Consider the following 13,947-nt stretch of genomic DNA (forward strand, 5'->3'; position numbering starts at 1 on the left):
ATCAAAGCATTACATGCTTAAGTACAGTCTCAAGATTTTCCAACACGGCTATAGACTATTAGCCTTTTTATCTTGTTTCCTTTGATTAAAATATTCAATCTTGACTTAAAAGGGGTCACCTGGTAACATCATCACTTCAAGTCTTGATGTTCTTTTTTTCAGCATAGAGAAACTGATGTTTGTTCATAATTCCCTTTACTTCCTTGTCCCCTGTCCCTCATGTGCAGTTGGTCTCTGCCTGTCTTTCTCTCTGAGGTTTGATGAAAGTCACTGGCAACAGAATGTAAAACTAAATCCAACCAAGTCAGACAGTTCAGCCTAAGATTTACTACCTGACGAGACTCCCTTGACAGAATCCATTGTTTACTCTCCACTGAATTCATATCTTTCTGAGATTAGCCATAGCTTGAGATTGGAAACACATTTGTTGTGCAGTCTTGTCCTTACTGCAACCCGTTTTTTTTTTGCTGTTTCTCCCTGTTTGAACCAGGGCAATAATGTTAAATAGAAACAGAAAGGAATTCCAGCTATCGCAGGTGCCATCAATATGGAATGCATTGTGTGTATTGTCCAGTCTTACACATTTGTGGCCTCAATCAATCAAGGAAAACTATCACTGTCAAAATATTCTTGAGCAAAATATTGATGAAATATTGCTCCACAGGCACCCTAACCTGTTGAACCATGTACCTCAACCAAATGACAAAAACTGCCTTCACCCAGTGGGGAATTACTTTATTCAAAACATGGTCTAAATCTGAATCGTGCCTTGTAAGTGCTGTCAGGATTGTTTTGGGTTTCCAGCTTTGGGTCTGTGTTAGCGTGGAGCCCATCTGATTTTCATGGTTTGGCTCTAATGTCTACCAGATGACCACGCAGCAACTTCTCGGGCTTAACAACCCAGAGGAGATTTTATGGCTTGGTAGCAATTTGTTGTCTCATGAACCACAGGTTGACTCACAAATGGCTGCAAGTGTCCAAAATAGTTTGAGTTTGCCAGAAACCAGAGTAGGTTTGGTTCTGTGTTGTGTTTTTCTCTTTTACACCCTTTAAACGGCATATACTGTAGTTTACCAGCAAACATAAATAACATTTTCTGCACTAGTCAAGATGTTTCTTAGTCTTGGTTCTCCAAATTACCCATTTTGTTAAAAGTTAAAAGTATTGTTTGTGTTACCTGCCGTCTCTGCTGCTCCTGCTGCATTGATCAGCCTTAATCTGCTGGACCTCGTGTTGGGTAACTGCTTAAGTATGGCTCATACAGTAACTTGGGTCACAATAGGCAGTCAATAAGCCTTACTCAAATTAGAAACCTTATGTAACTCAAACTCATAAACCTTTCTAACATAGGACTGTGGGAGGATGGAAAGATTAACTGAGGGGAATAGGAAGGTATGTTAGACATCATTGAGGAAAGATTCTGTTTTGTATTACATTTTCATCACTATTACCAAGGCCAGGTCAGAGTGCTGTAGCAATATAGATAATCTTGAATATGGGCAACAAATAAGGCATGTACAGTATCTGTCAGTACTCTAAAAGATAAAGAAATCAGCATTTTAGAGAGATTGAGAGGGAGAAGATTCAAGCTGCATACTCCCAGCAGCTGACCAATTTTGAAACTGGATGAATGTGTTTTTGTTTGTCCCAAGTCCATGTTATTGTTTCGTGTTTTTGTCACTTCTGGAATGATAACAGTGAAAGCTTAGGATGTTTTCCAGTGCAGTTTTTAGACGCCCACATACTGACAAAAAAACAAACCGTGGCAGAGAGGAGATGGACTCTTATTGCAGATGTGAGGAGGAGAGAGAAAGTGGAACCAAAATTAGAGTGTACGAGTGTGGTATTCGTTATGTGTTTTGATATTGTTTATACTCATTAAATGGAATTTGTGAATGTACTCTGAAAATTTAAATTTTTATTGATCAACAGTTACACAGTTGCCCGGTTACAAAAAACATAGGAAACTCTTCAGCCCGTTCAACATCCTTTGTTCAGAATTTCTGCTTGAGTTTCCAGTTATTCACAGGAGAGGAATGAATACAGCAGCACCCTCTGCTGTTCACAATCAGTTTTACATGTTATATTCAGATTATTTACTCAAGTAAAAGTAGCAAAGCTCTACAAATTTACTCCATTAGAGGTAAATGTCTTCAGCTACATTTAAAAGTATTATCAGCCAAATTTACTTAAGTGATCAGAAGTAAAAGCACTCACTAAGCAGCAGCATGGCTCCTGCCAGTAATATCATATAATGGATTATTATTACTAATGCATCATTGATTAAGCAACATGTTGATGTTGTAGCTTGTGGATGTGGAGCTACATTTAACTGATGTGTTTACTGTTGGGTAGTTTAATCTGTAAAAGTGCATCATATTTTGTAAACTGGTCATAGATTTCTTCTGGAAAATCTTAATCTGTGTAAGTAAAACGTAAAGAATAATTGCCTCTGAAGTGTAGTGGAGTATAGTATCTATATATCTTACCAAACTAGTTAGGGAAATAAACTAAAAATGAACTTAAATCATTGCTTTTTCCCTCTAAGTGTATACAGTGTACTCATCTATTTTACAGTCTACACATTCTCTTTCCTCTTTCCTCAGTGGTCCAGAGAATGGACAATGTCACAGAGGGCATGCAGAATTATGGAGGCAAGATCAATGCTGTGGAGACAGACTTAAAGAAACTAGGTAAGTCTTATTAACACTAGATTAGATCTCAAATAAAAATAGTTCTACAATAGCTGGGCATTTCAACTTTGTGCTCAAGGTTGTTTTCTTTTTAATTTCTATTACTGTAACAAAGATATTTTTTGGTGTCACTTTTTCAGATGATCAGGCAGGAGCGAAGTCAGTGAATGCCACAAGTGAAATTAAGACTTTCAAGTCCGATCTGGAGGCATTGCAGAATCAACTGAATGACATTGCTATCAGGGCGACCCGAAACAGAGACATGTTGGATGATCTTCGTATCACAGGAGATGACATGCAAAATGGCCATGTCTCGCTGCAGAGTTATCTTGAAGGCAACGCTGCCTCACTGCGTGGGGTCAACCAGACCTTAGCCTCCTACAGTGGAATGATTGACGACCTCCAGTCAGACACTGCACGGCTCCAGACAGAGATACAGGGTCAGGTCAAAGAGCAGAGCCAGACCCAGGTTAGTGTCAGCGCACTAAACATCACCCAGTCCCAGCAGCGCAATCTGCTCAGCACGCTGCAGAAGACGGTGGAAGATGCAGGCCAGGCGGTGCAGAAACTGAAGAATGACTATCAGGGTCTGCAGCAGACAGCCCGGCAGACCCGGGCTGACACTGAGTGGCTGAAGGAAAAGGTGCAGAATCTCCAGGTTTTGGCAGCCAACAACTCAGCCCTGGCCCGATCTAACGGAGAAGCTCTGGATGACTTGGGGGCTCAGCTGAGCACATTAGTGAGCCAGATCCAGAACGCCTCAGCTCTCACTGAGGGGCATGACCAGAGCCTGCGTGAGCTGATGGACCACCAGAGAGACCACGATAACTCCACCTCATCTAAGTTTGATGAGATGGAAGCACGATTAGACAGACATGAGAATGACATGGACCGAGTGACTGGGAACGTGAGCTTTGCCACGCAGCTCCTTGGTGCAATCAGCTCCGACCTGAATGGCCTGAGGACCTGCGCAGAGACGGTGATGCGACATTCAGACCTGTTACTGGGGCTGAACGGTAGTGTGACAGAGGCCATGACCGAGAGCAAAGAGCTGCGCGCCCAGCAAGATGACCTGACAACCAGGTTGGACAAAGAGGTCAGCAACCTTTCTATGGTGATGCAGGAGATGAAGCTGGTTGACAGCAAGCACTCACAGCTCATCACTAACTTCACCATCCTGCAGGGTAAGAACAGAAGATTTGGTGTGTATCCTGGAAATAGTTTAAAAAATAAAATAAAATCAGGTCATGGGGGGTTTATGGGTTTTGATTTAAAGGTCCAGTGTGTAGGATTTAGTGACATCTAGTGGTGTAGTTGCAGATTACAACTACCTTGTTTCACCATCCCCTTCCAAGTGTGAAGGAGAAACTACAGTGGCCACAAACATGCAAAATGCAAACGCCCCTCTAGTGTCAGTGTGGGATTTGTCCTTTCTGGGCTACTATAGAAACACTGTGGTTGAACATGGCGGACTCCATGTAAGATGACCTGCATCTATATATAAAAACAACTCATTCTAAGGTAACAAAAACCCAATGATTCCCAGATTCAGGTGATTATACACTAATGAGAACACATCTCATATAAATTAAAGTTGTGATTTAATTATTGTAGGTATTACTCTCTAAAATATCACGTACAAGTGCCTTAAGGGACCCCTTTTCTTTCATTGAGTAAAGTGATGACCCCTCACTAAGTGACATATTTTATGTTATATTCAACACATACAATACAACTGATAAACTGAACAATGAGCCCAAATAGAGAATGCAATAACTGCAGGAAGTTTGTGTAAATCAAGCAATTTGGAAGAATTTTGAGCATTTGTTTTTAGATTATTTCCTGTGAATACCGCATTACAGATGAGTTTTGTCTGATATTTTGTAGGATTTCATAATTTTTTTATTTTTAACAATCAAATTACAAATTCAGTGTTTTCTTCTCCTTGATACTTGGCCATTGTTCTAATGCATGACGACGCTGTTTAACAGTGAGTAAAGGCTCTGTGAATATATATATATATATATAATTATTTAAAGTTTGAATTATTATTTAAATAATATTTTTAATTTAGTTTCCTTCACATTAATGAATACAATTCTGAGATATGTATATTTTAAAAGTTGTCATGCATCCCTTAAAATCAAAAATGCTTCACGACCCCCCAGGGAAGATTTGGCAACCCCTAGTGGGGGTCCCAACTCCCAAGTTGTGAACCACTGCTCTAGTACAAAATTATATTTACCTGAAAATACAATTACAAGAGAGTACAAGTACAAGAAATATGTGATATGTTTTTCCTGAGAAACTGTCATACATTGTCCACTCATCTACTGTTTTCATGTTTCAGGTCCACCAGGTCCAAGGGGCCCCAGGGGTGACAAGGGTCCCCAGGGACCAGTGGGCCAGTCAGGACAAAAGGGTGATAAAGGAGACAAAGGGGTGCCAGGGTTGGTGGGACCTAAAGGAGAGAAAGGTGCCGCTGGATCACCAGGTGCAACAGGGCCAAAGGGTGCAGCCGGGCCTCGGGGTCTTCCAGGTGCTAAAGGATCGAGAGGGTCTGGAGGTCGACCTGGAAGCCCTGGTGAAAAAGGTGACCCTGGGGCTCCGGCACTTCCTGGTAGGGATGGACAGCCAGGGATGCCAGGACCACAAGGGCCACAGGGGCCTAGAGGAGCAACAGGACCTATAGGGTTGGAGGGGCCTCGTGGGCCAGTTGGACCCATCGGTCCTCCCGGTCCTCCAGGGCTTCGAGGGATACCTGCATCTATACCTCCTGAAATATCAATGCCTCTTCTGCCCGCTCAGGACCCTGAACCCCCCAAACCAACTCATCCTACCAAACCAGCAGAGGAACCACAAGGCTCCGTGTCCCGACAGGTCCAGCTCCCTGTGGAAACCACGGCAGCACCTAGTGAGTTAAACGGTTACATTGAGGTAGAAAATAGACTGTTTTTACTTTCATATTGTAATATAATGTAAATGATTCCTTTCAGATTGCCCACCTGAGTTCAGAAGGTTTGGAGACAGCTGCTACTACTTCTCCTCTGGTTCTCAGAGACTCAACTTTGACGAATCCAACCAGTTTTGTACTAACATTTCATCTCTGATGCTCATTATTAACGACAACGAGGAACAGGTAAATTAAATTAGGCCCTGATAGTTACTTTAATGCATTCACTGACTTTAAGGAATTAGACAAACAATCTTATAAAATAAGTTTGATGTGTTTTTTCTAAACTAATTATCCTGTAAAATATATTTTATTCTTCTCTCCGTAGCAATTTGTGAGAAATGCAATTGCAGGAAAAGGCTACTTCTGGCTGGGCCTTACTGACAGGGAGGAGGAAAATGTCTGGAAATGGGTGGATGGAACTATACCTGTTTTCAAGTGAGTAAACCAGCTAAATTGTTTTGCAGCGAATATATAAATATGTTTTTTTAGCAAACAACAAGCTTCTGTGGGTGTAACTAATAAACACCATGTATGATGCTCGGACTTTGATACATATTATATATGTTGTTGCCATCAGGAAGTGGAAGCCTGGCCAGCCTGATAACTGGACTCATGGCCACGAAGAAGGCGAGGACTGTGCTGGCCTTATCCATAATGCCAACTGGAATGATTTCTACTGCACCGACCGCATCGGTTTCATCTGTGAACGTGCCTCTGACTGTCAGTACTTTCAATATATCAGACTCAAGTCCATTCATTCCTGCTTAGTTATTAATCAGTATTTCAATTAATTGGGCCAATTATCTGGCACTTTGAAATAATCACCATCGGCCCGAAGCCTGCACTCACAAAGCCGATAAACAAAACATGTCTGCAGACACATCAGCAGGCAGCCTTGTCAATGTGACTTCTGTGGAACTGTTACAGAGGTAATCTAGTGAACCTAGGTGAAGACACAGAAGGGGAGGCAGTATGGAGGTATATGGGTATTTATTGCAAAAACCAAGTCTGAGGATGGGTGAGTGGAGCTGAAGCAGATGGTTCAGGGCTGAGTGGGGCAGAGGGTGCACATTCAGAGTCCAAAGAAATCCAAACTGAACGAGCAGGTGACCGAAGAGGGGAAGATGGTAGGCAGAGTTGTAAATGATCCTAGCCGAGTGGATGGAGCAGAGGCAAGAGACAGGGCTAGCAAAGCTGTGAGAGGAAACAGAGAGTTGAATTAATCAAAATACTAACAGTCTGGCATGTAGAAAACACTAACTGTGAGCAGAGTCTATGAAGAGAAGGTGGAGATTCTGCTTTACTGCATCGCACCAACAGTCACAAAAAAAGAGAGAGAAGAAACTGAAGCTGATGTCCCTTAGAGACAGATCTAACAGATTTAAGAAATATTCTCTTTGTGTTACTAACTGACCAAAGGTGTGTCTGCATTATTCTGTGGTGCAATATTTTTACCTGTGTGTAGTTTCCTATTACCATTATAATAAGGTTGCAGAGGACCACGTTATTACTGTTGCTGTAACTGTTAATGTATCAGCCTGTATGCACATCTTAGAGGTGTTAAAATGTACCTCATGTGTTTTAATTGTTGTTGTTCTCTTCACAGTGAAAGTTCCAGAATTATAGCATCCATCTAAGGCAGTGTGAGCTGTCTCTAGGAGAAAGGTGAAGAGGCTGAAGTTGAGGTTGAAGATGTGAGGATAATGAAGGACAAGAGGAGGAGCTCTGGATGACTAGAAGACTCTGATAAAGCCAGCTCAGTCGAGCATCACTGAGACTTGGACTAATGTCTTTAAGGCACTTTACAACACAGTATGGTGCAAAAGACAGCATGCACAGACCCAGCCCACTATTGTATTGATTTAGTATTTGTACTGATGGAAACATGAGAATGTAGGCATTTATTTAGGCTATACTAAGTCATTATTTGGTGCAGCCACTGTTGTACAGGCGTATCTGTAAATAATATTCCACAGAAAAGATAGATTTCTGGAGGGTGGGGGTGAATTTCATATTTTCATATATTTCATATTTTCTTTCTTGGCTACCTTCGCAAACTTTCACACCCACAAAAAAAAAAAATCTATATGAGAGGATTTTGTTGTTAATAGAGTGGAATTATTTTTATATTGTAAGTACGTCACAGATTCAGAGCTGTGATTAGAAATAAGCTCCCAGTTAAATGATGAGAACCCACCTATCATCAGCAAATGACTGCAAACTGAGCTAAAAAAAGCTAGTGTAAATTTCACCGTCATCAAAATGTATTTTTTGTTTTTGTTTTGTTTTAAGAATAGGTGCTCAGTGTGAGCAGTGCTGCTGTTTTATGAAGGACAGTATTTCTTAGATTTTAGACTGCCAGTATGAGTTTTATACAGTATGAGGCACACATTAACAATATGTAAAAAAAAAAGTTGTAATGTAGCTATCATATGATGATTTATTCATTATGCCAAATCAAATATGTGAAATATGTAACATGTTTTTAATTTGCATAATCAGTTGTTGTTGTTGTTGTTGTTTGATTGACATCCTCCAGTTCATATAATGCTTAAAGATTGAGTAGCAGTTTGTAATCTGGCTCAAGGCTCATTAAGCCTTAATGAAATTACGTTAAGTTCCTATGGATCACAATAAAATGGGAAAGAAACTGTGTGTGGAGTCGATGCTTTTTGTCCTGTGAATTATTGTAATAAATGCGTTGAGATCATATAGCATAAAAAGCCACCACTGATAATTTACAATTAGCTACATCGTACCTGATGGAAAGGATTTACTCACAGACAGAAAGCGTTTGTAGCTTCTAGGAAAACGAAATTAAATTAAATAAAAATTAAAGGAAGGGTACATTTGGTTACCCAGATTTACTTGCAGCTGTAGCAAGCTTTTTCTTTTTTGTTAACAAAAGGATAATATACAAATAAAATACAAAATAAAACAATGTCAGCACATACAAAACAAATATAAATGTCATAAAATACATATATGGAACATAATGTGAAAATATTAAAACAGGGAAATCTCTCATAGGTAGTGGTTTAGAAAATGTCTGTGAATAAACAACTTTACATATATAACAATTACATTTATGAAATATTCAAGGGCTCCATCATCTGGGTTATTTTAGTATCTGTCCAAGTTTTCTGATACATTTTTTATCAAAAAGCACATGAAATTTTGTTTCTGTATTATATTTAGAAAAGGTGCAAGAAAAAATTCTGTAAACATAGCTATTTAAAAAAAAAAAACTTGAATGTGCTTCCTTTGCCTTATTGTTTGAGTTACAAAGTACAAGGTCCTTTATTTTGTCATTATACAACACAAGTTTGCACAAGGAAAAGAAGGTTGTAGTTCATTGATGGTGCACACACAAAGGACAGAACAGATGCAATTAGGATAACATAAAATAAATAAAACAATAAATATAGACACAGCTGTCCAATTTTCATGAGTGGAAAAGAAAGTAAGTATAAGGAATAAGGGCTAGTATTGTTTCTTCTGTGGCTGATGTTATTTCCATAATGATACTTATGATCAGAAGTTAAGTGTGTTGAACAATGTGCAAATATTATTGGCCCATTTTTGTTAAATATGCAAGAGTAGTCTTACATGTCACTGTTTATAACACGGGATGTTTATCCTTTACTGGATAGGCTGCTTTAAAAAAAAAAAAAAAAAAAGGCACAACTACACTGCCTGTAATGACAACATGGTTTCATCCACTTTGAGTACTTAAAAGTCTATTTCTATGAGTTTATTTTTTCAATTTGAAACCACCAGAAAAAACAAACAAACCTCTACAGTTGTTTATTCTTTCTGAGGGTGTATATCTGTGGATCCATCCAACATGAGTAAAGGCTCTGCTACATCATTCCCACCATCAGTACCTCTTGTAGTCAACGCGATGAGGTAACATCACATGATCACCATCACCTGACGATGACATGTTATTTTTTTTATTTATTTAAAAAAAAAAACAACATCAATTTGTAGCTCACGGTTCATTTCCTCCCCCGGTTGCAGTCAGTCTCAGAAGAACAACCGCACGAATGTGAAATATCAAACAACATTTTAATGACAGCAGCTCATTTAACACGGGCTTCAATTACCCACAATGCCTCGCTTGTTGCCGTCCGGCGGAGGAGTGACTGTGTAGAATAGATCCAGCTAACATTTTGACATTCATGAAGTTGTCGTTACTATGCATTTTTATTGTATGAAATAAGACACAAGAGGGACAGAACATAACAGGGGAAGGCGAAATCTGTCGTTGTCAACCCACCAGCGATGCCTCTCTTCACCACCAACCCATTTGACCAAGATGTTGGTGAGTAATCAGGACTGGGGGCTATTTCTAGCAGGCTAGCTGAAGTAGCTTCGAGCAGTCAGCTTTGTTTGTGTTCCCCCAGCTGTCTTTAGCTTCACCCCCCTTTTTTTTAGAGCTATACGCATAATGTCATTTGGTTGTCTTGCTGTGTGTATTGCAGGCTGTACAAACTGACAAGCTGTTGTCCATGTTGTTGTTGTTGTTGTTGTTTTTTTTGTATCCTTGTGTTTGTTGTGATTCGCTCAGTTAGCCACAGTTTGGCTAGCTAGCTTGCAAAAAAAAAAAAAAAAAAAAACCCTCTCTCATATCTTATATGGAGGTTTTAGGTCAGCTAGCAAAGCAAAGCAGGTACGATTGTGATGATAGCAACCAGTGAGCCTTCATGTTTCCTGTCAGATGTATCCTGTTGAAGTCACGGTTTATGTAATGTGGGTAACTGTGAATAGACGTGGGGCTCAGGTGCTGTCATCAGAGGATTGAAGTAACGTTAGCTCGCCATCTGCCTCATCATTGCCTTTCTTTTAAGCCATCGTCTGCGGGCTAACTGGGATGATGAGCCTGACATCTCGCAGTTATTGCGAGTGAAAGAGGATGCGGTGGTGTGTGAAACCATAAAGTCACTCTGGGTTTCCTCTTTTTCTTCTGTGTCGAGTGGTTAACCACTTCATTAGCATGTGTACAGTGTGCAGGGGGGACCAAAGTACACAAACACCTCATTATACTGTTATTATTATTATTATTATTATTATTATTACCTCTAAACCAGCAGTAAATGCTAGTTTTGGTAAAGCTGTGTATGTTTGGGCTGGCGGGTGTTATTTCATCTTGAAAGGTTTTTTTTTTAGGCTGTTTTTGTATAAATGTGTTGTTGGATGTCTCTTTTAGGCAGTGTTGGTGATCTGCTTGTAAGTAGGGGTTAGGGATATAAACAAGGTCATTTAATATTACAATGTCTGTATGAATCTTAAGAAAAACAAGTGAGAAGTGTGAAAATATACAGATTCCTGTCAGGATATTTTTTCTTTCTCTAGCCAATTCAGCGAAGTAAACCCCCTAAAAATCAATGTACTTCCTCACGTTGATGTAATAATGATGTAAAAATCCAAAATCCACGATACAACAAGAGATACTGAACACATACGTAGCTCCATCATACTCCCACCCCGACATGTGACCATGTTGCTAGTGCAGTTTTTCAGTGTTAAGCATTCACTTCAATATTACTAAAGCAGCTAAACACATGGGTTATATAGTTGGATAGCAGTATGTGTCAGCTTTGTTTCTTGAGGAACAAGGCAAGACAAGTGAAGTACAGAGAGGCTTGATAGTGATACTATATTTACCGCATTGACTGCTGCTCCATCTGTAAAATTTTGTAATTTGAAAAGAGGAGAAATGGTGACGTTTGCCAAAGACGGGGAACTATACAATGGTAAAGAGGAACTTTCACCACTATTGAATCAAAGACACTAGTTGGTATATTTCTTAACAGCATACGCTACAATAACTGAAACAAACTTAAAGTTACATCAATACCTCCAAACAGTCTCAACACAAACCAAACAATATGAGCTTCCTCAGATTGGTATTTACTGCAGGGCTGTTGTATTGTTTGGGCTTCTGCTGTTTTGTCTGGATCTCTCTCTGATGTTTTGCTCATTTGTATGATTACAAATCAAAGAGGCTTTTTTTTGCAAGCGTTAACCTTCTGCTTCCATTGGTTGTTGTGTTTCTTTCCTGCAGAGAAAGCAACCAGTGAGATGAACACAGCTGAGGACTGGGGCCTCATTCTGGACATATGTGATAAGATAGGGCAGTCACGCACTGGGTTAGTTAACTGTCTTCATACTAAACCTGACACACATACACATTTAGCTGGATTGCAAAGCAGTTAATCTCTTTTAAACTTTTGATTTCTGTCATTCTGCTGCAGGCCTAAAGAATGTCTCCGCTCTATAATGAGAAGAGTGAACCACAAGGATCCCCATGTGGCCATGCAGGCACTGACTGTAAGCAGAGCGTGAACAAACAAGTCATGTTGTCTTCTTGTCATCTACCCTTAATTAACCAGCTTTATTCTGTGATAAGCTATATCCCAATGTGTGCCAAATGTTTGTTTCATGTTGCGATGGAATAAACAGTGAGTCTGATCAACTGTGTGTACCAATGTCATCACAGCTCCTTGGTGCTTGTGTCTCAAACTGTGGGAAGATATTCCACTTGGAGGTGTGCTCCAGAGAGTTTGCCAGTGAAGTCAGTAACGTCTTAAACAAGGTATATCATTTTTTACCATTTTGTCCATGTAAAAAACAGATTATTTCTGATTACTTGAAATTGGATCCTGCAACATCCAGTTTCTTGTTCTCACGATGGGCTATTTTAACCATTGTCCCCAGGGCCACCCCAAAGTGTGTGAGAAGCTGAAAGCCCTGATGGTGGAGTGGGCAGAGGACTTCCGCAACGATCCCCAACTCAGTCTGATCTCGGCTATGATCAAGAATCTACGCGAGCAGGGCGTCACTTTCCCGGCTGTAGGGTCCCAGGTAGGCGTATAGAGGAGGATATGCTGGGTTTGTTTTTATTTTTTAGCATACTCGGTGTAAAAGGTGCATTTTCAAATTGCTGTATTTAGGGGACTCTTTGTGGACAACTGGTTAAAATACCAACTGAACAGGCTGTTGTTGCATGTCGTATTCACGTTGTTACTGTCTAATAAACACAAACTATCATCAAATTATCTACGAAAAATGTTTACTGTAATTAGGGAATTTGAGGTTGTTTTGCTTAAACATTAAGACCCATATTTGTCCTTTCATTCTTCTGTTGACTCACCTGAGCATGCGATGATTATTTTTTCACAGGCTGCAGAGCAAGCAAAAGCAAGCCCTGCTTTAGTGGCAAAGGATCCCTCCACCTCAACAAACAAAAAAGAAGAAGAAGACTTGGCCAAAGGTAAGAAAGCTTTCCCCCGATGTAAATAGAGAATATTTGAAGAGGAGTTATCCTTAAAAACATGCACACTAACTAATTTAATTCTTTATTTACGTTGCATAAATCACTTGTTTACGCTGGATAAATGAATTGCAGATGTTGAGCAATATTTAAGGACTCTCAAGGGCAAAGGCATCATTTCACTGTCTCTGTCTCTTTTGTGTGCAGCTATTGAGCTGTCACTGAAGGAGCAACGTCAGCAGCCGCAGACCTCCCTGTCGAGCCTTTACCCGAGCACCTCCAGCCTGCTCTCTTCACACAAGTCCGACGGCAGGAAAGTCCGCGCCATCTACGACTTCGAGGCCGCTGAGGACAATGAGCTCACCTTCAAGTCGGGAGAAATCATCACTATCCTGGACGATAGGTGAATTTTTACACGCACAAATAATAAGTGGGTAAAAGCAGCGCTCAAGGATTTGTCAAATAACTGAGAGGATTGAGGGCAGCTAGGTTGTATTCTGAGTTGGGTGAGCATTCCTTGTTAAGCATCTGGCCTGCTGAATGCCCTTGAGCAGAGGACTGAATCTACCAGCTCAAAAGAAAAATACCCCTCCAAGTATAACTTTATTATATCTCAACCAATTGTGACGAACAGCCTCTGGGTTCTGTGACAGTTTAATGGAAAACTGTGTATCTCTAAAATGACTTTTCATGAATTTATGTAAAAAAAACCTGATGTTTTGAAGAAACGGTGCAAATTAACTAGTGAAATAATCTCCTTATCTAATCTGTTGAATCTTTCATATGAGATTTTAATGCAGAACTGAGAACATAACAACTTAAATCTGTATTGAAGTTTCTGATTACTTGAGGGTTTTCCTTTTTTTTTTCAGTGACCCCAACTGGTGGAAAGGGGAAACATACCAGGGAGTGGGGTTGTTCCCTTCTAACTTTGTCACAGCTGACCTTACTGCAGAGCCTGAGATGAGTGAGTACACACACGCACACATACACAAAACACACCCTTTATCCACTTACGC

The 13,947-nt window shown here is 40.1% G+C and overlaps 1 protein-coding gene across 1 annotated transcript in view; it reads left to right on the forward strand.

Annotated features, from left to right (window-relative positions):
* LOC127369220 (collectin-12) overlaps positions 1-13,947 on the forward strand; it is a 43,099-nt gene that overhangs the window by 22,063 nt on the left and 7,089 nt on the right. The window contains exons 4-19 of the mRNA XM_051410347.1: positions 2,607-2,693; positions 2,834-3,877; positions 5,044-5,607; positions 5,690-5,832; positions 5,975-6,084; positions 6,227-6,305; positions 7,315-7,343; positions 9,471-9,481; positions 9,935-9,976; positions 11,720-11,804; positions 11,910-11,985; positions 12,155-12,250; positions 12,373-12,519; positions 12,838-12,928; positions 13,136-13,331; positions 13,801-13,895. Of these exons, the coding sequence (XP_051266307.1) occupies positions 2,607-2,693; positions 2,834-3,877; positions 5,044-5,607; positions 5,690-5,832; positions 5,975-6,084; positions 6,227-6,305; positions 7,315-7,343; positions 9,471-9,481; positions 9,935-9,976; positions 11,720-11,804; positions 11,910-11,985; positions 12,155-12,250; positions 12,373-12,519; positions 12,838-12,928; positions 13,136-13,331; positions 13,801-13,895 (2,895 nt within the window). The remainder of the gene's footprint in view (positions 1-2,606; positions 2,694-2,833; positions 3,878-5,043; positions 5,608-5,689; positions 5,833-5,974; positions 6,085-6,226; positions 6,306-7,314; positions 7,344-9,470; positions 9,482-9,934; positions 9,977-11,719; positions 11,805-11,909; positions 11,986-12,154; positions 12,251-12,372; positions 12,520-12,837; positions 12,929-13,135; positions 13,332-13,800; positions 13,896-13,947) is intronic.

The sequence above is a fragment of the Dicentrarchus labrax genome, unplaced genomic scaffold (assembly GCF_905237075.1).
Source record: "Dicentrarchus labrax unplaced genomic scaffold, dlabrax2021, whole genome shotgun sequence".
NCBI classification, from domain to species: Eukaryota; Metazoa; Chordata; class Actinopteri; family Moronidae; genus Dicentrarchus; species Dicentrarchus labrax.